Here is a 23739-nt window from a genome sequence, read left to right as displayed (position 1 = left end):
GCAGTAGGCTGTACCATCTAGGTTTGTCTAAGAACACTCTGATGTTCACACAACGACGAAATCGCCCAAAGACGCGTTCCTCAGAATGTATCCCCATTGTGAAGGGACACATGACTACTTTTTAAAAAAAAATTTTTATTTCTAACCTTTGATAATAAAGCAAAATACAATCACACAAATGTATAGCTTAAAAAAAATAAGGCAACATCCTGCTAACTACCGCCCAGGTCAAGAAAGAGTACTGTCAGCCACCCCGGAGGCCCCTCCAAGTGCCACATCCCAAGGACACCCCTTCCTCCTCCCTTGTAAGTGGTGGCTTCCTTGTGCTGCGTTATAGTTTTATTCCTGAACTGCGCATCTCTATTCACGACAGTTTGACCACCATTTAAAACAATTGGATGTCTTAAGTCTGTCAAAAATCTTTCTTTCAAAGACAGCTCTATAATAACGCTGGTGATGGAACTCACCACCATTATTCCTTGAAAGCGTCTGGCAGTGTTTTAGTCAGAATCTGCAGTTCTTTCTCAGTGCACATTTCTACTTGATTCCCAGAGATCTTTCAGAAGTTTCTTTTTTTCCAGGGTTTCCTTTGCTCTTTTTTTCCTTTCTTGCTTTTTCTTCTGGGCCTCTTGTTTTCCTTTGCACACAAGGCTGTTTTCACCATTGTAGAAAACATCCACTTTCTCTTGCAGGATTTTCCGAGCTAGCTTTCTGTTCTGATTAACTGATCTTGTCTGATGGCACTGTAAGAGATCATATTTTATATTGTGAAAACCACAGTTTGTTTTGGACAGGACCTCAGAAGACATTGAATTCAACCTAGTCACTTTATAGATGGGGACAGGCCTGAGAGGCAAAGCCACGTGTCAAGAATCCCAGTGAGTCAGTGACAGGACGAAGGCCGTACCCTTTCCCGCGTCTACCCGGCCTCTGCCCCATCCACACCCCAGCTTACTGTTGGCCTTTCCCTGATTGATCACTGGGAGTGCTGTTCTGTTTAGAAGCAACGATAGCCTTCAAATAACTTAAAATCCCAAAATAATTTTGAAAACATCAACCAGTATGTCTCGCTTGTGGCCAGGGAACAAGCCCTTGGTGCACACCACGTGTAAATGTAAAATTCTGTCTGGAGGAGGAAAAGAGCCTCTTCATTACTGTCAATCATAATACTCATTATGTAACACCTTAGTTATGATCAAGTGCCTTGCAAAGCTATTTGATAAAAGAGAAATTCTGTGAAATTAAGATGAAAGAACAGTACTAAAACTTTGGAGTAAGTTATATAAAACAGGTTAAACAAAAATTATGTCAGGTTTCAGAATTTTATTTATTGCTCATGAATGACACTTTTTTTCAAGGAGGAAAAGAGAAGTGATTGAGGTTTTAATCGATATGCTCTTGGCTCAAAAACTTGGCCGTGAAGAACAACTGTTAGAACAGACTTTGGGTTTGGTCTGGGTTGACCCCTGCAGCTGTATGACCTTGGGCAAGTGATTTACCCTCTGTCCCTCAGATGCCACATCTGTACCATGATGAAGATAACGAGCGTGGGCTGTGAGGACTAAAAGAATTAATGCATGAAAAGTGGCTTAGACCAGTGCCGGCCACACAGTTACGTGAGATATTTGCTATTAGTATCAGTGGTACATGAAAAACCTGCCTGTGCTCTCTCTTCTCTACTGTACCTCAAGGCTAGTGCTGCCTTAGGGCCCTGGCCACACAGAATGGACTGGCAGTTCCCCTGAGAGGCAGTGGGGCCACTACCAAACCAGGACACAGGAGAAAGCACTTCAGCATTTCCTAGAGGTTCAGCAAGTGCTGAAAGCTGGTGATATTCTGATCAGAGACTGGTTTTTTATATGAAGAAGGAAGACTACAGGCAGCTGTGCATGGCATCTTTCTTCTGTGGGCTGAAAATGGTTTGCCTCCGTAACCTCACCCTCACAAGGGTAGGTGTCGTTGACATTTACCAAAGGGGTGACAGAGGGACACGGAGGATGTGACCATCCTGGCTGATCAGCCAGGTCACTAGGGGCTGAGCCGGCTAGCAGACAGTCCGGGCCCTCGGCAGTGCTGCAGAGCCCTCTGCAGCCACCCTGCAGCCGAGAGGCTTTACAGGAACCGTGCTGCCTGCCAAATTCGAGGATGGCAGCAATAGCCTGGCTCCAAGAGATCCTGGAAGAAGGTTTCTGAGGCTGTGCAGGAGGTTCCGCCTGAGGGAGGAATGGCTCAGGGCAGGGGACGAGATCTGCAGTGCCCTCCATCCCCCAGGCCAGAATGAGAGGAGGCTGCAGCCGGCCACCGTTATCACTCAGGAGCAATCTCCCGCGGCCGTGGCCATGTGAGCCCTCTGAAACTGGGACTCAGGGCCTCTCCCCGCAGGCTTCTTCCTCTACCTTGACCACCACGCCCGAGGGGATGTGCTTCAGCACCACGCAGTTGCTTGTCTTGTTGGTGGCCTGGCCGCCCGGACCCCATCCTTTCACAAACTGCTCTTCTAGCTCACGCTCGTCCAGGGACAGCAGAGCAGGGCGGTCCTTCTTGCCGGCCAGCTGGACCAGACTGACTGCTCTTCCTGCGGACAGCAACGTCAACTTCTCCCAAGGCCCGAGTCCCCACGACACGGCGCATATTCTGGTCCACAGAGTAGGAAAGCGAAACAAACCTGAGGTGCTCATGGAGAGTGACTGTGCTGGTTCAGGACCTGAATTAGACAAAAAAGACAGCCTTTCAGGAAGACGCACTTGCTTTTCAAGATTATCCTGCGGGCTCTAACCTTTTATAACCCAGTTCAAACAATGACCACCCATCTATTACATAGGGTATTTGAAATCGGTGAAGACAGGTTATTCAGCAATACACACCTCTCTCCAGCCTCACATGGTCTACTGTGTTCTTAGCAGTACAAGCCCTGCCAACGGATAAATATTTTCTTATAACAGACAAGAAATATCTTCAAAGCACCCAGAGGTACTGTTTTCTTGGGAAGGAGAGGTTTTGAGTGTGAAATTCAAAGGAACAGGGCTGTAATTTGATAAAGAAATATTAAATAGTACATCAAGCAAGAATTAGGATCTGAGTCAAGTGACATTATTTAAACATTTGAGAATCTTTGAAATCAAAATGTAAAGACGACAGTATGCAATAGTCTATGTTATAGCTGAGCTTAAACAGTCTGACATAGTAAATATCACTATCAATCAATGTCATGATTGTTGTTTTTTAATGTTTCCGGTTTCATGGATTTGAATAGGAACATCTGTTCCCTCAGATGCACTGCCAATAACATGATCCAACTGGTACTCATCATTAGAATTCCCAAATCAACTGATTTTTATTCAGGTGCCTGTTAGGCTCAAAACACCATGTGAGGTATAGCGAGCAATATGAGGTGAAAAAGAGCTCAAGTCTGTCTTTGTGAAGCTCATAGTCTAGTCAGAGAGAGAAGATATTAAAAAACAAAGTGGTTTTTAACGATGATAGATTTAAATAACTACTCAAGACGTAGCATAAGGCTGAACCATCTTAGTTGACAAATGAATAGTAGAATCATAGCTATGAGGATATGGTGAATCCCACAGGCCTCTGCTTTTTTCGAGGGGAGGAAGCAGAAGGATCTGAAAGGTGTTAGCTCTTTTCAGAGATCTACATACGTCCCATGCAAAGAGGAGCAAGTCACAACCTGGGCAAGTTTTCTCATCTGGAAAATGGGTACATAAGCCCTCTCCACCCATCCCGCACAGGCTTTTTTTTTTAAATTTTATTTATTTATTTATTTTTTCCCCCAAGGCCCCAGTAAATAGTTGTATGTCATAGCTGCACATCCTTCTAGTTGCTGTATGTGGGACGCGGCCTCAGCACGGCCGGAGAAGTGGTGTGTTGGTGCGCGCCCGGGATCCGAACCCAGGCCGCCAGCACCAGAGCGCGCGCACTTAACCGCTAAGCCACGGGACCGGCCCCGCACAGGCTTAAAGAGCAGAGAAAAAGTATTCCCAAAAGGGCTTTTGTTGATACCTTTGAAGGCATGAGACTGGTTTTTAGCAAAATCCCTGTCACCCAGGTGGACTGTGGGAACTAGGAATGTGCCACTTGCTTAATGCTTCCTGATCAAGGATGATGCATGCACTAAAAACACATGTACTGCCCTTTTTAACAGCGGCTTCCTGTGAGGCTCTACAGAGCTTCTTTTACCATTTGAAACCTTGAAAATTCCAGCTCATGGCAACTGGTCTCTAACACAGGCAGGAACTGGACTATGCCTATGACAACTTCTGAAGCCACAAGTCACTTACCATCCACCAAATTATCTCCCCAGGTTTGCTCTCAGATTTTACCTGTCACCCACTGTCAATTTTGACTGCTAACATCTACTGAGCCCACACTGATAACTTAGAGAAGCACCAAGGAAGCTTAATGCAGACACATGCTTCCTTGTAAATATGTGCATTTTCTGTTATTTTAAGTGTAAGTGTCCAATCTTAGTAACCAGTACAGCCGATACTGAGATGATACTGGTCATCCTTATTTATTTATTTATTTTTTGTGAGGAAGATCAGCCCTAAGCTAACATCTGCCAATCCTCCTCTTTTTTGCTGAGGAAGACTGGCCCTGGGCTAACATCCGTGCCCATCTTCCTCCACTTTATATGGGACGCCGCCACAGCATGGCCTGACAAGCGGTGCGTTGGTGCGCGCCTGGGATCCGAACCCCGGGCCGCCGCAGTGGAGCGCGCGCACTTAACCGCTACGCCACCGGGCCGGCCCGATACTGGTCATCTTTAGGATGATAATACAGTCTTCTTTTTTTTTTTTTTTAAAGATTTTATTTATTCATTTTTTTCCCCCCAAAGCCCCAGTAGATAGTTGTATGTCATAGGTTCACATCCTTCTAGTTGCTGTACGTGGGACTCGGCCTCGCGTTGGACAGAGAAGTGGTGCCTTGGGGCGTGCCCAGGATCCGAACCCGGGCCGCCAGCATCAGAGTGCGCGCACTTAACCGCTAAGTCACGGAGCCGGCCCTAATACAGTCTTCTTCATCTCTATTATTTCTATGGAAAATAAATATAATGAAATATACTTTTCAAGCCTTACACCAATGCTGGTTTTCAGTTCTGTGACTGACATTATGGTCTGAACTCATACCTTCTTTGTGAAAAGCCTGACAATCAGTATGTTCTCAGTCCCAGTGGGTGATGATTAAGGGGTTGTTGGTAAAGTGCTCCATGGCTGTGAGGGAATACATTCTGAAACACAGTGTGCCGATGAAAGTGGTACTTTAAAAATTGGTTTTGTTTATTGTGTGTGAAATATTTCAGAAGTATCTTTAGCAAAAGATAAGCAATAAACCCAGGTACTTTCTCAGAAATCTCTGCAACAAAGAATCCACTCCCCTACAAATGATTAAGTGAATGAGATGAAGTCAATGTCCCAAATTTCCTTTCCCTTATTTCTGCTTTCAATCCACAGAAAAAAATTCCTTTGTGTATCAGACAGCGTCTAGTCCCTGGATTAGATTCATTATGGAACAGGAGCCCAGTGCCTCTCTTGGGGTTTCTCTTCCGCCAGTGAGTACATATGACCAGGCAGGACAGCACTGGGACACAGCGCAGTGACAAAGAAAGGAAGCAAGTCTGAGACAAGGCAAAACTCCCAGACAAAGGGCGGGGAGGAGAGTGCTTTCACCGCTGTGTTGTTCCCAGCCTCTGTGTTTCAAATCTCTACCTTTCTGTCCTAGTTCAGGGCAGACACACACACTGGAAGGTCTCCCACCCCACTGGAGTTCACGAAGGTCCCCAGTGCTCAGTTACTGGCTGCTTTGTTGAACACCTCATTCCAACAGCCCATTGGACGATTCTAAATACTCTTCGTATCTCCTGGAGCTTTGGCTCTATTCCAATGACTGCTCCAAATGACAAACACACCTAGGGTTCCACTTCCCCAAAGCCCAGAGAAGAACGAGGATTGGATTTCAGTTTTTGTGATACCCAGAGAGCAACCCCGAGTCTTTGGGGAACAATAAAAGCAGCTCAAGTTAGAGCTCATCGTGACATTAAAAAAGAGAAAAAGAAAAATGGTAACCAGAAGTGCTTGTAAGGGGAAACCAGCAGTCCTGACAGCTTTCCCTGATGATTCCCTTCTGCGAGTGTGAGCCAATCCAGGGCTGGCTCTCCACCCTGACTTCCCCTCCGCTCTGCTTTTCCTTTGATGATGGCTTCTGCACTAAACAGCTGACTGCAGTTTAGGTTAAGGCCTCTCTCATTGTCGGAGTCCCTTCCCACTAGGTCAAGTTAGGGATAACAGGTCTGAGCCCTTTATAAGAGGGAATGTTAATTTGTTCAATGAATACTTTCAACATCTACTATGTGCCAGGCATGGGCCTCAGGGAGCCCAAGGAACCTGTAGCATAAAAGAGAAATTAAGACGTCCATAAATGTGATACATGTCAGCCCGGAATGGATAACATGCTATAGAGCAATGGTTCTCAAACTTTACTACAACCCCAAATCCCTGGAGGGCTTGTTATCAGAATATGGAACCTGCATTCTGTTAGGTGCCCCTCTTCCTGACCTGGATCCAGCCGGCACACGTTCCCTCCTCCAGCTTCCACAATCAACCGAAACCGAGACAGACAGCTAGCTGCAGGGACAGCAATGTCAGCTTTGGAACGGGGCCGTGACTGGAGCAAACAATCCCAGACTTAAACTAGCTGCAGCAAGGTGGGGCTTGTGTCACCAGCAGCTCCAGTGCTCTGGAGAGTGGTAAAGAGGATGTAACACCTTTCCTTTGTGTCTGGGAGAGAGAAAGGATATCTGAATCTATTTTCGTGAAACCATAGCATTTCAATCTCTGGACCCACCTTCTGGATGCCATTTGCCTCAAATACACTGTTGAAGTATTGTTGTTTAGAAAGGGAGAGTACTAGTTTTTCTTAGCTGCAACGTTCATGGTATATCAACCTTCAAGAAACGTCATCAAAACTAACCAAAGCAACAGATGTGGAGATTAACCAAAATGGGGTGCTTTAGGAAAGATACTTGTTAAAGCTCTCACCACTCAAACTTCCCCCTGGGGATCTCACTGAATAGGATACCGGGTCATTAGGTCTGGGGTGGGGCCTGAGATTCTGCATGTCTAACCAGCTCCCAGGTGTGGCTGTTGCTGCTGGTCCAGGGACCACGCTTTCAGTGTCATGGCTAAGGGCTTTGAGCAAGGGTGCTGCCTGAATCCTGGCTCTTGGATGCTGCAACTGCTGGATGAGAGCCCCAGGATCATGATGGCAATGATGGAGACGAAGAGGGTTAGAGGACAGTAACGGGTGGGAAAGGAAAACTTTTAGAGAAAAGAATTAAATGACCATTGATTTGAGCTAACAGTGAAGGTGAAATGGTTACAAGTGGATTGAGAAACTGGGTGATCTGAAAAAAGAACACCAAAAATGTTGCTTCTATTGCATGAATGTTCTAGAACAGTGTTGGCCAATAGAAATACAGTGCAAGCCACATGTGAAATTCTAAATTTTCTAGTAGGCACATTAAAAATAGTAAAAAGAAACCGATGAAATAAAGGTTAATATATTTTATTTAACCCAATATATCCCAAATATTATTATTTCAACATGTGATCAATATAACAAATTATTGAGATATTTCTTTTTTTATATGAAGTCCTCAACATCAGGGGTGTATTCACACTTACAGCACCTCAGTTTGGTCTAGCCACACATGCGATGGCTACCGTACTGGATCTAGAATTTAGCTACTCAGAGTGTGGTCCACAGAGCAGCAGCAACAGCAGCACCTGGGAGCTTGTTAGGGAGGAAGAATCTCAGGCCCCACCCCAGACCACCTCAGTGAGAACCTGCCTTTTAGTAAGATCCTCAGGTGATTCAGAGGCACATTCCCAAAGTTTGAGAAGCACTGCACTAGGACACAGGAATCAGCAAGTTCTTCCAGCTGCTAGGACACACACTTGTAAAAGCTGTTGTTTCGGGCTGGCCCTGTGGCTTAGTGGTTAAGTGCGCGTGCTCCGCTGCTGGCGGCCTGGGTTTGGATCCCTGGCGCATACTGACGCACTGCTTCTCCGGCCATGCTGAGGCCGCGTCCCCCATACAGCAACTAGAAGGATGTGCAACTATGACATACAACTATCTACCGGGGCTTGGGGGGAAAAATAAATAAATAAAATTATAAAAAAAAAAAAAAAAAAGCTATTGTTTCTTATATTTCTAGTATTTAAGATTGAGACCAGAATTCAGCAGTGCTGATTACTTGCTTAGTCACAGTCTTGTTTCCTCATCCCCAATAAGGAGGTAAAATGACAGGTCTCTAAACAATGACCTAATAATGGTGAAGGACCCAAGAGTGAGCTTGAACAGACTGACGTGTGATGTTGCAGTTTTAAAAGACAAAATGGCCAGCTGATGGCACTGAAGCGAAGTGAGAAGAGAATGATTTTCTGAGAAATGATTAATAATAATTCATGTTTCAAAAGTGTGTTTTGGTGCTTCCTGCAGAATGGGAGTTAAAATAAAGTAGCCTTTTGGGCCAGCCCTGGTGGCCTAGTGGTTAAGTTCAGCACGCTCCACTTCAATAGTCCGGGTTCGGTTTCTGGGTGCAGACCTATACAACTCTTCTATCAGTGGCCATGCTGTGACAGCCAGTCACATACAAAATAGAGGAAGATTGGTAACAGATGTTAGCTCAAGGCAAATCTTCCTCAGCAAAAAATAAAAATAAAATAAAATAAAGCAGCCTTTCTCTACCTTTCTCATCTAGCTCATCCTCCTGTTCTAGGTGCCTGAAATCCTGTGAGGGCTGGAATACCTCCCCAATGGAACCACTGGGAACTGCGGCTGAGGCCTGAAACAGACCCTGTCGTTTCCTAGGCTCGGGGTTTTACACTGAAGACAAAGCAACTCTCATCCACAGTAAGTGTTTGCAGACAATTATTCCTCAAATAAGAAAAGCATAATGGATTGCGCAGGAGATGCAGAGCTGTTATCCCTGATTTTGGGGGACAAGAGGAAAAGGAGATGACTCTGGGTCTGCTCTAAATTTAATAGGGTTATGCTTCAGCGTTCAAGAGACAACTAATGAAGCAGGTAAAGAAAAAAGCTTTCAATTCGTACAACACCAACATCCCGTTCAGTTTTTTAACCAAAAAACTTTGAATCCACAGAGAATTACACCTGTCCTATTTGTGCGCATCACTGTGATCTCCTTCTATTTACAGCATCTAATAGGAACTTTATAATTTATCAACCACACTATTAAAATAAGACAAACACAAACAGCAGCAATAATAACACTCTACCTTTTCTTCTAAAAGTCTTAAAGCCTCTATTATCATTAATAATGCTTTGTATGTTTAGGGCTTAAATGTTTTCAAAGCACTTTCAAATACATTATTGTATTAGATACCAATAAAGAAGAGATGCATACCATGTGGATTATTTTAGGAAGACTTATCTTGGAAGCACATTAGGAATTCCATTTTTTAAACTAATCTTTCTACAGCTGTTTCTTTACCTTTCATTACATCTCTAAATCTGTTCTTTCCCCAGCTCCTTAAAAAGCGTTAGCTCATTTTCCTCAACTTTCTCTTCCTGACTCTTCCTCTCATTTTTTTCTCCCTGAAAGGCCATATTGCTTTGTAGTCAGCATGACCTGCATCAGTGTCTCGACTCCATGATTTATGCACTGTGCAACTCTGGCCACGTTTCCTCATCTGTAAAATGGAGGTAATACCACGTAGGGTGAGAAAAACATTGAACACGTCACCACAAATGTAAAGCACTTAGTAGCACTCCGGACCCCTAAACTACAAAGCTGAAGAAACTCTGATGAACACACGTCAATTGTGGTCTTACCTCACAAACCCAATCTGCAAACTGATTATTTCATGGACTTTTGTTTTAGAGCTCAGGGTGAAAAGGCACCTAGAACAGTGACCTGCAAATTATTTTACTTGCTGTGGTCCAATTTAAGAAGTACTTGGAAGCCATGAAATTAGCAAAGAGACGCTGTTTGGTGAGGTCATAATTGTGGTCTATGAAATCAGGTGCCAAAGAGATAATAATGATGCCAAGAATACAGCTTGATTTCCCAGCAGGTTCAAATTGAAAGATAAAAAAACACCTTCAGGGGTGGCCCCATGGCTTAGTGGTTAAGTGCGTGCGCTCGGCTGCTGGCGGCCCGGGTTCGGATCCTGGGCGCGCACCGATGCACCGCTTCTCCGGCCATGCTGAGGCCGCGTCCCACGTACAGCAACTAGAAGGATGTGCAGCTATGACATACAACTATCTACTGGGGCTTTGGGGGGAAAAAATAAATAAATAAAATCTTAAAAAAAAAAAAAAAAACTTCATTGGTGCAAGTCCTGGTTTAAACATAGAGATCTTTATAAATCATTAATATAGTAAGAAAAATGATGAAAGCCAAGAAAGATGAAAAAATTCATATTTATATGTACACCTGCTCATTTCCATGTTTAATAGTTAAACTACAGATTTGAAGTTTTAGAGTTCTTCATTTTTTGCTGTGGGGAACTGGCCCCTCAAAATGACAAACTGTTTGAATATAAAAATCAATGACACAAAGTAACACCCTGGCTAAGACACAAAATGCTTCAAGCCATTAGCAGCCATTATTACTGAATAGACTGATCTTATTCCAATGAATGTGCAAGATCTCCACTCAAAAACTGTCAATTTGAAGCCTTCAAAGCAAAAGAGAAATACTTGAGCAATTTGATGTTATAATAAAATCAGATGAGGCCATAAAATAGTGGTATAGGCTTGCATTCAAGTAGTACAAAATCTCCACTATGGGGCAGGGGAGATTTAGATTAGATGAAGTTATTATTCTTAATATATACTTGAATTTCTAAAGCCTTCTACTTGTTTTCTATATTCAAAAATAATTTCTGTGGACTTTAAAAAGCTACCTTTTTAGCTATTTATAAAGCTTCTCTCTAGTCCAATTAGTCAAAGGCAATTTCCACTCTGAATTTTTTAAATTATACCAAAAAGCCTAACCTAAGAAATATGGTGTGAACAACCTTACCAAAATATTTCACTGCATCAGTTGGTTAACAAGATAACTTGGTTAATTAGAATACTAGCTCCTGAACATGTTGGCTTATTAAGATATTAATAGATTTTAAAAAAATTACCTAAAATCATACCGATTAAAAAAAAAAAGTAAACACGCTAAAACTGAACAGAGTCCATTTGATTTTGTAGCCAAAAGCAATGATCTCCTGCCTCTCGCATGGAGAGAACTAATCTCTAGTACTCGATTTTGGGGTTAATATTATTCTTGTAAGGAAATACCTCTCTCTCTGCCTGGAGCTGTCTCAGGAATTCATGCTTCTCAATTCTTCTGTGAGTGCAAGATTCTACAGTGTCTCAAATAATAGATTGTGTGACCATCTGAAAATTTGTGATAAAAGTGTTTTTTTGTGTGTGTTGACTTGAAACATGGTCACTGAAAACAGAGCCATGTGCTCAAAAATGATTTGATTTTGGTTAGGTATTACATGAGCATAGTATTGTCTGGTGGATTAACACAATGGGGGGGGGCTTTCAATTTATTTAGCTTGAAATCTTCCATACACCATGGGGTTTTGGAAAGAAGTTGATTTTTTACTGCTGAAACATAATTGTTAGGTAATCTTAGGAGGCTCAGAAGAGATGGAACGCATCCTGGCAGATTTGTCATTCCAAGGGCAATGGCTTCGTCCTGGCTTCTCAGGCACATCTAAGTAATAGGGCCTGCGAAGTCCCTTTACTGTGGGCTCAGGACACTTGGAGGGAAATCTAAGAGCTGGAGGTACCTTGAAGGTTAACTAGTCTGAAGAATGTGGACTGAACAAGGCATATGAGCCGGGCTGGGGGCCCACAGGGAGGGTAGCGGGTTCTCGCTGGTCCTTCGAAAGGCCCGGCAAGAGCAATGGTGACACCTACTATGTGCCAGCCTAAAACAGCCCCTGCTGCGTGCTCATAGCTCCATGAGGCTCTGCGGAACAGCATAATGAGGCGCGTTCCACTTGTCCGCGGGCCTCGGAGGAACTGTTTTCTCCAGGGCGGTGGGCTCGCCTCCCCCCACTCCCGTCCCTGAAAAGCCCAAGGGCCGATCCCCAGCAGCCTGGGCTAAACCAGGTCCTGGGAGAATTTAGCTCAGGTGTCTGGGCTGGCTGCACCCCACCGCCAGCCGGGCCGCAGGTCAACTGGCTACGCGACTCAGGGTCGCAAGCCGGGTACCAGTCCTTTCTGCAGAGCCCCTGACAGTCGCGGGCAACCGCGTGGGTGCCTGGTTTCTTCGCAGATGCTTACCTGGCCTCAGGACTGGCTTCGGGCCCCCAGTGTTCGGGGGGAACCGGAATCGCCGCAGGGGCTGGATCTCAAGCGCTCTGCCGGGTCTGCGCACGCGCCGTACTCCTGCCGTGGCTTCCCTCACCTGCCCGAGGCTCATTCTTACCAACTGCGCATGCGGGAAACTGAAGCGTCTTTCCCGCGTGGCAGCTGTAGGTTCCCAGAGAGCCAATCAGACGAGAGGAGTTGACAGCAGCCCCGCCGCCTCCTATTTCCCAGGCTTCGGACCTCCCTCTAGCGTGAGCTGCGGGAAAGGGAGGAGGAGGTCGACGCGCGCGCCGCAGCTCGGGCCGTCTCCGCCCCCTTCTGAGCAGCCAATCGCAGGCAAGACGCCGGGCGCGCGCACGCTCCCTCGATTTTAACGGTCGCGAGAGGCCTCGCTGGCTTGACCCTGACATCGGCAGAGGGAGCGGCGGCCAGGTAAGCGACCACCGGTCTGCGGGGAGCTGCCAGTCGCGGGGGACAGGGGACAAGATTTAGAAGACATGGTCTTAGCGGAGCCCCGAGGGTGCCGATGGGCTAGGGCGGGGGTGAGACGACGGCCACAGGACGAAACCCTGCCACAGCCCGCGGGTGTGTGGGGGCTTGGCGGCGGCCGTACGCCTTTTCTAGACGCGATGCCCTTGAGTGACACCCGCGCGGCCCAATCGCAGAGCGCCTCTTCCGAGGGGCGGGGGGGCTTGTGGGATTTTTCTTTTCTTTTTTTTTGACGAGCTTCCTCCGCTCACTTTGGGTATCACGGTTGTAGTTGTTGGAGCGGTGGCTTTTGCCCAGCCTCTTGCTATCTACAATTTAGGCGACTGCGTGGGTTCTCTCTCGCCTTCCCCCTTTGACCCGGGAGCCGCCACCAGCAATTGAGGTCTGGCTGAGAGCGCGAGAATGTCAGGATCTGGCCTCAAAACCTCTGAAATCATCTCTTCATTCTCCCTGCCAGGCTCCCAACCGAACAGAACGCCTGGTTAACTTTTATATTATCAGCGGACCTCGCTCAGTCGGTCCTTTTTTCTCTGATTCCCTTTTTTGTTAGGGGTTGGGGGGCCCCAAACTATCATATTTTGTTGTTGGGAAATATAACAATGTCTCTATGTTTGTATCCATTCTCCATCAAGTTTCTTTTTAAATTTTGCATTGTGTATCGGTCCCCTCCCCCCGCCCCCGCCTGCTGGAGAAGCATCATTGCATTTCAGGTGGTTTTCCATCTGGATCTCCTGCATCCGGATTACCGCAGGGGAAATAATAGATGGGGTTGCAGATCCTCGTCCTTGGAGAGCTTGTGTTTTCCTGGTAGAAGAGCAAGGTGATTTGAATCCAGGTGTTTTCGTGCCAGTTGGAAGGTGCAGCCCCTGACGCTTTCAATACTCTGTTTGTCGTTGACGACGGGCTGAGCCACTGGGGAGAAATCCATTTAGTTAGGTCCGGTTACCCTTGGCTTTCACACCTGTCCCCGAAGGAAATGGTTCCTTTATGAGCCGATGTTTTTAAGGTTGCGCTTTGTAAAACCAGACCCTAGGCAGTGGGAACCTGGAGGAACCAGAATAAGAGATAATTTTCCTGTATTGCACTCCCTGAACTTTCCATTTTGTAAGCAGTATAGGTTTTCTTTCTTCTTTTTCCCTTGCTCCCTTGCTTTTTCTTTTAAATACGTGAATTCCCTAAGAAGGAGGCCTGTTTGACTTGTTACAGCCAATTTGCCTCTCTACACCTAGCTTCAGTTAAATTTTAGTTGACCTGGCAAATAGTTTATTTTTTACAGAGGTAATACACCCATAGAATACAAAAGTCTGTGTTCTGCAAAAGGCATTTTTTGCACCCCCCGCCTTCCAGCCGGTGGGGAAACAACCATTGTTAACAGTTTAATTGGCTGTTTTCAATACTAAATTAAATACTAAGTAGTTCCCATTCATCTATTCACTGTATAAATCAACAAGCGTGGATACCTGCTAAAATTTATTAAACAAATGAATAAAGCATGTAAGTATTCTAATTGTTACATAGTAGAATTGTGTCTAGAACCTTGATTATTAAACACATAAAATTCTGAAATATTACCTGAAAAAGATAATGCTACTTTTGCAAATCACCCTTATTGTAGATTTTTTTATTGAGATATAATTCACATACCATAAAATTCACTCTTTTAAAGTGTACACTTCGGTGTTGTTTTTATATATCCAGAGTTGTGCAACTGACACTGTTGTCTAATTCCAGAACTTTTCATGACCCCAAAAAGACACCCCATACCCATTTCAGTTATTCCCCTTCTCTCCTTCCCCCAGCTCCTGACAACCGTTAATCTACTTTCTGTCTCTGTAGATTTGCCTATTCTAGCTATTTCGAATAAATGCAGTCATATAACACATGGTCTTTTATTGAGCTTCTTTTACTTAGCATAATGTTTTCAATGTTCATCCACATTGTAGTATATATCACTACTTCATTCCTTTTTATGGCTGAAAAATATTCCATTATATGGATACACCACATTTGTTTATCCATTCATCAGTTGATGGACATTTGGGTTGTTTCTGCATTTTGGCTATTATGAATAATGTGCTATCCTTAATGTAGATTTGTGTGAAATGATCAAGGTTTCCAAAGTAATGAAAAGACAGTTGCTAGGTTTAGAGGCTTTTTATAGTAGTACTTTTTTCCTCGTTCATTTTCAGACTCTTGGGAGCTTAGGATATTTCACAGTTCAGAATGTTAGCAACTGAAAATGCCTGTAGATGATGAAGCATCTGAAGATGACTCGGATTCAATTTCTTCAAACAGTGAAAAAACCTACATTTTCCAGTAAGAGAGTATAACAATTTCTGTACACTATGGAAGATTTTGACTTGGTGAAATCCTTACAAAAAACTTCATCTTCTGTAGAATCTGATATAAAAAATTCTCCCCATTCTCTTGGACTGAACTTAAATACTAATAGGTAAGAATGAGATAGATAGATTTTTTTTAAATGTAACAACAAAGCAAAATAGCTTTATTTGCATAGTTTACCAATTTATCCAAATAGTGTCATAGTTACTGATTTGCATAAAAAAAAAACCTATGATCAGGAACTGTTTAGGGACAGTTATTAAGAATAGTTTTAGTCCTTCCATGATTTTCGTTTCTCCCAGAGATGAGTACTTTTGCGTGGGGAACATTGTGAAAGAGAGCTTGTTTTGCTAGTTGTAGTGTTCTTTACACTTTTTTTGTTTTTGGTAAATTACAAATATATCTTTAAAATTTAGTTGCCTAAATATTGTTTCTACATTTTTAAATTAAGAAGGCAAGTAGTGGCCGGCCTGGTAGCGTAGCGGTTAATTCTCGTGCATCGCTTCCATGGCCCGGGGTTTGGAGGTTCGGATCCCGGGCACAAACCGACACACCGCTTGTCAAGCCATGCTGTGGCGGCGTCCCATATAAAGTAGAGGAGGATGGGCACGGGTGTTAGCCCGGGGCCAGTCTTCCTCAGCAAAAAAGAGGAGGATTAGGCATCGGAAGTTAGCTCAGGGCCGATCTTCCTCACACACAAAAAAAACAAGACAAATAATGTTTAATATTGCAGAAATACCTCACCAATCTGGGAAGTAGCAATTAAAGTTGAATACTAGGAAGTAAGCAAAAAAACAGACACTGAGTTGACAAAATAGATGCTGTCAAACAATGCATTTTCTTTCTTTTTTTTTTTTTTGTGAGGAAGATCAGCCCTGAGCTAACATCCATGCTAATCCTCCTCTTTTTGCTGAGGAAGACCGGCTCTGAGCTAACATCTATTGCCAATCTTCCTCCTTTTTTTTGTTCCCCCCAAAGCCCCAGTAGATGGTTGTATGTCATAGTTGCACACCCTTCTAGTTGCTGTATGTGGGACACGGCCTTAGCATGGCTGGAGAAGCGGTGCGTTGGTGCGCACCCGGGATCCGAACCCCGGGCCGCCGGTAGCGGAGCGCGTGCACTTAACCGCTAAGCCACGGGGCCAGCCCTGCATTTTCTTTTTAAACTATCCCATGTTTGGTTTGTTTTTAATCAGAGGCAGTTTACGCTCATTTTCTACATAGTCTGAGAAGCTCGATTATTTGGTTTCTAAATTTATGGTATCTTAAAAACAGGAAAGAGGCTGGGACCATGAGAGAGGAGATCAACTATAAAAAGCAGGTCCAATAAAATAAAAACACAGCAGTCTGGGGCTACTGGTAAAGAGCAAATATCTTTAACACAATAGGTCTTGAAGAAATTGTGTTATTATAAATAACTAAATAAATTCCTTTAAAAATGTGTTCATTCTCTGCCCTCCTCGGGAAAAATTTAAGGCCGCCTACAAGAAAGTATAAAATCGAAGAAAGCATAAATTAGAGTGAAAGGGGAAAAAAAAAGTGTAAAAAAAAAAAAAATGTGGGAAAGGGCCCAGAAGAGATGTCTGCCGTCCCAATCTAAACCCACTTGCTGCAAGTTGGCGACACTTTTTGTTTCCTGTATCATTTGGTGGCCCCTTTGAAGCCCACTTCTGGAAGAAATCCCTTTTTTTTTTTTTTTAAAAAACAGTTTTATTTATTTATTTTGTGAGGAAGATCAGCCCTGAGCTAACATCCATGCTAATCCTCCTCTTTTTGCTGAGGAAGACTGGCTCTGAGCTAACATCTATTGCCAGTCCTCCTCCTTTTTTCCCCAAAGCCCCAGTAGATAGTTGTATGTCATAGTTGCACATCCTTCTAGTTGCTGTATGTGGGACGTGGCCTCAGCATGGCCAGAGAAGCGGTGCGTCAGTGCGCGCCCGGGATCCGAACCCGGGCTGCCAGTAGCGGAGCGCGCGCACTTAACCGCTAAGCCACGGGGCCGGCCCGAAATCCCTTTTAGAACATAGGGTTTGATTTGCTTGGAGGAGCCTAAATGTGCCTTACTAATGAAAGTTATGTAACTGAACTTGTCTCCCTTTTCATTGTGACTGGCAGTTAAATTGGCCACATTTAAACTTATTACACAACTATATAAACCCGATAGGACAACATACTATATTCTTTCCCTTGAATTTTTATTAATGTTTTCTCTCTTATTATTTTACTATTTTCATTAGCGTCCTCTTTTTTTTACAAATTCTTTGTGAAACAAAGCAGAGTATCAATAAATAAATGAAAATGACCTTTCAGTGATTAGAATTTAAATACATTTTAATGTCCTTAATTATGCTTTGTGTTTTTATAAAACAAATCTGAAATAAACTCATCTCAAATTTGGAAAAGCAGTCCTCCTGGAAAGAATCAATGCTATTTTACACACTGAATAGGCTAAATAAGTCCTGAATATTTGCTGCTAATTTGCTCCGCACAACTTTTATTCAAAGGTAGTGCAGGGCTGGCCCCGTGGCTTAGCTTAATAAGTGCGCTCACTCCGCTACTGGTGGTCCGGGTTGGATCCCGGGCGCGCACCAACACACTGCTTCTCTGGCCGTGCTGAGGCCGCGTCCCACATGCAGCAACTAGAAGGATGTGCAGCTATGACATACAACTATCTACTGGGGCTTTGAGGGAAAAATAAATAAAAAAAAAAAAACAAAAACAAAGGTAGTGCAAAGATAAGCATCAGTTTATCACACCAAATTAGGGGGATCCAATTAACAAGGCTTGACTAATTCTGGGTAGTGGAGGAAGAATCTCTATTACAATAAAGGGCTGTTCTTTAAATGGAGTGAAATAATCCTCTGGAATAATTTAGACTGGAGAAGCTTGAAATTTTTCTAATTGTTCAGCAGAAATTTTTATATTCTACTGGTTCTCTCACTTTTGAAGAAAGTCTTTTTGTTGTATTTTTAAGAAGATAAATGCTGTCTGTCTTTTTACTGCTATTTTCTTTTCTTGGACAAACTTGTGATCAGATTTTCAACAAATGAGGTGCCATTAAGAAGGATTAAATATCAGTGGTTTTGTACTGCTCTGCTAAATCTTGAACTGAATTATTCAACACTTTGGTAGAATGAAGAAAACCGTTTGAATTATTTATGTTTCAACAGAAGTAGTCCCCACCTTAGTACAAATGGCGTATCCTCTTTCTCAGGGAAGACCAGACCATCTGTAATTCAAGGTACAGTTGAAGTCCTAACCTGTTTAATGCAAGAGCTACAAAACAGTGGAAAGACTGATTCGGAACTTTGGAAAAACTGTGAGGTATCTAGTTTTGTTTTATTTTTGGAATTTTAAAATATTTATAAACGTGCCTCTACTAAACTCTAAATTATTAGAAATTTATATGCTGAAGAGCCTGATGCTTACGTTATTGCTAAAGTAAGGTGATTGAGTATATTAATTAGGGAACGATATTGAATGAATGTGATAAAGATGATCAAAAGTATGTTTTACCAATATATTAGTGATTAGACATACTAATTTGTATTTAAAATGTAAACTAAAACGTCTTTTAGAGAAATGAGAATTCCAAAATTATTAATATTGGTTTTAATCCTAATGTTTTAAGTAACTCATATGGAATTGTCATCATTTTGAAAAACCTAAATCCACTTTGAAATATTTGAATGCTGTAATTATCAATTAAGATTTCTATTTAGGGGCCAGCCCCGTGGCTTAGCGGTTAAGCTCGCGCGTTCCGCTGCTGGCGGCCCCGGTTCGGATCCCGGGCGTGCACCGACGCACCACTTCTCCGGCCATGCTGAGGCCGTGTCCCACATACAGCAACTAGAAGCATGTGCAGCTATGACATACAACTATCTACTGGGGCTTTGGGGGGAAAATAAATAAATAAATAAAATCTTTAAAAAAAAAAAAAGACTTCTATTTAGTACCTTGTCACATTTAGCTGTGATAGATTGAGTTACATTGATTTTTCAGGTCAGTGGTCCTTTCTTTGGTCCATAGGTTAAATTGTGATATAAAAACTTAACAGTTTAATACTTGTGTATATAAATTTTGTTTCATAGAATGATGCCCAAGATAGACTTTTCCAAGGCTAGATTTGGTAATGCTTCATACAAATGTATAAAACATTATTATTATTAAATTCTTTATTTAGAGTGTAGGTTTTAAATGTTAATTGTACGTTTAAAACCATAGTTTGTGTTATTTTTTAGAATGTAGAATAAATGGAATGAAAGAGTACCTGGTTTAAGAATTTAGTAGTGGCCACCTCTCAGTGTAATTACTTATATTCCTTATTCATAATTAGTGAAGTTATAAAAATGACTATTATTGTAAACTTTAAAAAAATTGAGGGGCCGGCCGGGTGGCGCAAGCGGTTAAGTGCACGCGCTCTGCTGCGGCGGCCCGGGGTTCACCGGTTCGGATCCCGGGCGCGTACAGATGCACTGCTTGTCAAGCCGTGCTGTGGCGGCATCCCATATAAAGCGGAGGAAAATGGGCAAGGATGTCAGCCCAGGGCCAGTCTTCCTCAGCAAAAAGAGGAGGATTGGCAAATGTTAGCTCAGGGCTGATCTCACACACACACACAAAAAATTGAGTTTTAAGTTATGTTTTTCCATATAACAATCAGTATGTGCTACTGCCAAAGACCTATAAAATGCCGTTGTAAAATGACACAATTAAAAATGGAATGTTTTATGAAACGTTTCCCCTGACATACTTATTTGTTAGCTTACAATACCTGAATTAACATGTTTTTAAAAAATGAGGCATTGACTGAGATTGGATTGGTGGTTACCAGAGGGGAGGGGGGAGGGAGTAGGGCGAAAGGGATAATTCGGCACATGTGTGTGGTGATGGGTTGTAATTAGTATTTGGGTGGTGAACATGATGTAATCTATGCAGAAATAGAAGTATAATGATGTACACCTGAAATTTATACAATGTTATAAAGCAATGTTACTGCAATAAACAAAAAATTAAAAAAAAAATGAGGCATTACCTCAATGTAATTTGACTTATGGCAAATTCATGTCAGACTAGAAATTGTTACTTTTAATACTTTTAAATCAACATTTTAAATCAGAATCAGAATATATTTGTGAATTTAAGATAGTTTTTTTTTTTTTTTTTTTGTGAGGAAGATGAGCCCTGAGCTAACATCCGTGCCAATCCTCCTCTTTTTGCTGAGGAAGACCGGCTCTGAGCTAACATCTATTGCCAATCCTCCTCCTTTTTTTCCCCAAAGCCCCAGTAGATAGTTGTATGTCATAGTTGCACATCCTTCTTAGTTGCTGTATGTGGGACGCCGCCTAAGCACGGCCAGACAAGCTGTGCGTCATTGCGCATCCAGGATCTGAACCCAGGCCGCCAGTAGTGGAGTGCGCGCACTTAACCGCCAAGCCACGTGGCCGGCCCCCAAGATACAGATTTTTATAAGCCAGAATACCAACCAGCTACTCACACCTTTTCACATTTGAACAAGTTTCTTTCTTTCTGCCCTTTCTTCTTCACCTGTGATATAACATTATTATTTTTATGTTTAGTAGTAATTGCTTAATTTTGGTAATGTAGACATGTAATTGATTATTCAGTGATGAATTTCTTAAGATATTTCTCACTTTGACAGGATATGAAATATCCTTCTGGCTCTTTCAGTAAAATTTCTTGAATATATTTAGTGTGTTTTGGCAGCATTTTCATATGCTACAAAAGCAAAATCCTCTGATGTTTTAGTGTAGCGCTTTAGAAAGAATGGGAGGGGTAAGGATTGTGCAAGTCGTATTCCTGACTCTTTTCTCTGAATTTCATGTTTTCACCTTCCTTTTGGAATAGTAATATTTGTGTGATTTCTACCACTTGTAAGGGACTAATCCACATTATTACACAAAACACAAAACCTTCCACAATTTGAATAGTGAAGAGCTCTGAAGCGGATCTTTTTTCTTTAGAATTCTTTTATCAGACTTTTCTCCTGGAATTTTTAAGTTTATCACTGCTTAAACTTGGGAAGATTATGTATTTTTATTCAATCGGGAAAGAATCTTTTAACACATTACATGGAAATACTTTAATACATTCTTAAATACTTGTTCATATTTCTGTGATTGTAAGAAAATTTCTTTTTCCAGTTCCACATATATGGAACTTGGAATGTAAGAAATTTTTAAAGCACATCATTAACTAATTTGTTTTAATTAGTTATTTTAGCATTTTAACTATTTAGCACTACTGATTATGTATATAATAGGAATGATTATATAATTATTATAATATCTATCATTTGTTGAGCGTCTTTTTGCTGGACATTATACTAGACACTTTTGTCAGTGGCATTCAACCTTATTAGACCCAAAGCCCTCTTTTATAACAATTTTCAAAATAACATCAACTTATATTGTCCTGAAATGAAATTCACAGATGATATAACCTGCCTGTACCCACTTAAAAAAAATCAATATAATGTCTTAACTGTGATATAAAGGAGGAATAAAAGTTATTTATAATAAGATAATATATGTTTCACTATAAAAGTACCCAGGCACATCCATATTAGAAGACAGAATGAAGCAGTCCGGTGTTTACCTAAATGTAGACTTACCAGGAGTGCAGCAGCTGCAAACACAGACCAGTGCAGCCATGTTGTATGGATGATCCAGCACTGCAGCTGGTGACATGATTTTCTGAAATGGTGACCAATTTCTGATAAAGTTCTGAAACAAACTTAAGATCTTGGTAGTTGCATTCCTGGATAATTTGGTGATTTGAAAAATGTATGTGCAAAATGTATGTTATTTTTATAGTATAAAATGGACACAGGACAGTTCTTCGTTGTGGAAGACTTGTCCTGAGATTTGCATCCCTGGACCTTGCCCACTAAATGCTAGTGGTGTTCCCCCATCTTTGTGACAACTATGACCTCACAGATTTTCAAAATATAGTTCCCCCATTGAGATCACTGCTTTACCTTCCATGCATGTTTAAACTTAGAATTTGATTGTCCCAGCCATCTTGGAGGCTGTTATTCCACCATTATTATTCGTGTTTTATAAATTAAGAAGCTGACGCACAAGAAATTAGGTTTACTTGTTCAACGCCACACAGGGTGTTAGTGGAGAGCTGGGAGTCAGACCTAAGATGTCAGAGCCTACGGGATATTTACCAGGCCAGACTGGAAATCCCATTCAGGCTAACAGCATCAAAAGACTTCATGTAGGGGGACGGCCCCTTGGCATTGTGGTTGTTTGTTGCACTCTGCTTCGGTGGCCCGGAATCATGGGTTTGGATCCTGGTTGCAGAGCTACACCGCCTGTCAGCCATGCTGTGGCGGTGTCCCACATGCAAAGTAGAGGAAGATTGGCACAGATGTTAGCTCAGGGCAGATCTTCTTTGGCAGAAAACAAAAAACAAAAAACTGCGTGTAGGGGAGAACTTTAATTAGATGCCATGTTCTCCAACAATATGTAAAATGCAGGTCACATAAATCATGTTAGTTTGAAGTGAATAATAGCCCTTCTTAATAATTAAGTGAATAATGTTATTCACTGCATTTATAATATTCTTAAATAAGTTTATTTAAAATTAAAATGTTAACTATAGCATCTGACTAGGAAGAATAAAATCTTCTCCATTAATTTATATCCTGAGTAATCTCTATTCCTCTGTATCCTAAATAAGAAAATGATAATAAGAATGTGATTAATATCAAATGTCTCACATAATACAAAGCCATTTTTGTTATGTAAGTTGTTATTCTATCACTATTGTAATTTAGTTTTATGTGAATAGTAACTTTATCAGGTTAAAAATAACCCCTAAAGTGTGTTGCTTAAGTTTAGTATAACTTATGAGAAAACTGCTGCCTGATTATTCCTTTTTTGTTTTGATTAATATAAGATACTTTATATTATAGGTAAGTGGAGAAGATAAGGAACTTAATGTGATCTAGCCTACCTTGTCCTGAAGTTAGTTGATTTAGAATTAATACTTCCTATCGGTACTGTCATATTTCATTTTGAAGGCTTCCTTTTCCAATCCTGAGGGGTTTTCCCCCTTCGCGTTAATACTGTTATACAGGTTTCAACTTATTTTTGTTGTGTATTATGGTTATATAACTGGCTTTCAGCATTAACATGAAAGGCCTCTGGAGTGTGTAGTCTGTAATACCAAGAAAAGTTCAGCTTGAAATATGCATTTTTATATTTTGTTTAGACTGTCTATCTGAGTGCCCACTCTTTCCTAGGCATTGTGTCCTAGGTGCTGGAAATAGAGTTGGGGCAGGTATAGGAGACAAGTTAACACAGTGAACACATGAGATACTTTCTGACTGTGGTAAATGCTGTGAAGGAAATAAACAGGATGACAAGAGAGTAACTGTTAGGATGGTTTGGAAAACTCTCTTTGAGAAGGTGACTGTTAAGCTGAACTTGCAGGATGGGAAGAAGCCAGCCATGTTAAGAGCTGGGGAGAGAGCTTTCCAGGCAGAGGGTACAGCAAGCACAAAGCGTTTGAGGTGGAA

The 23739-nt window shown here is 42.1% G+C and overlaps 2 protein-coding genes across 15 annotated transcripts in view; one reads left to right on the top strand and one right to left on the bottom strand.

Annotated features, from left to right (window-relative positions):
* Positions 1 to 115: 115 nt before the first annotated feature.
* Positions 116 to 12658, bottom strand: MTRFR (mitochondrial translation release factor in rescue). Its single transcript, XM_004430047.3, is given in 3 exon segments — positions 116 to 743; positions 2397 to 2704; positions 12334 to 12658. Coding segments are annotated over 3 exon segments (690 nt in total). The 5' UTR covers positions 12473 to 12658; the 3' UTR covers positions 116 to 500.
* The window catches only part of MPHOSPH9 (M-phase phosphoprotein 9), a 62573-nt gene continuing 51490 nt past the window's right edge, over positions 12657 to 23739 (top strand). For 5 of the 14 annotated variants that reach the window (XM_087423401.1, XM_087423391.1, XM_087423397.1 and 2 more), the window contains exons 1-2: positions 15173 to 15301; positions 18362 to 18515. In XM_087423401.1, coding sequence (XP_087279527.1) covers positions 15195 to 15301; positions 18362 to 18515 — 261 coding nt within the window. In that variant the 5' untranslated portion in view covers positions 15173 to 15194. The other 9 variants (XM_087423390.1, XM_087423387.1, XM_087423398.1 and 6 more) reach the window with 9 other exon arrangements.

Source organism: Ceratotherium simum, chromosome 35 (genome assembly GCF_057802395.1).
Source record: "Ceratotherium simum simum isolate JZ-2026a chromosome 35, ASM5780239v1, whole genome shotgun sequence".
Lineage (NCBI taxonomy): Eukaryota > Metazoa > Chordata > Mammalia > Perissodactyla > Rhinocerotidae > Ceratotherium > Ceratotherium simum.
Note: the sequence above shows the minus strand (reverse complement) of the source record. Positions and strands in the feature narration are given on the sequence as shown.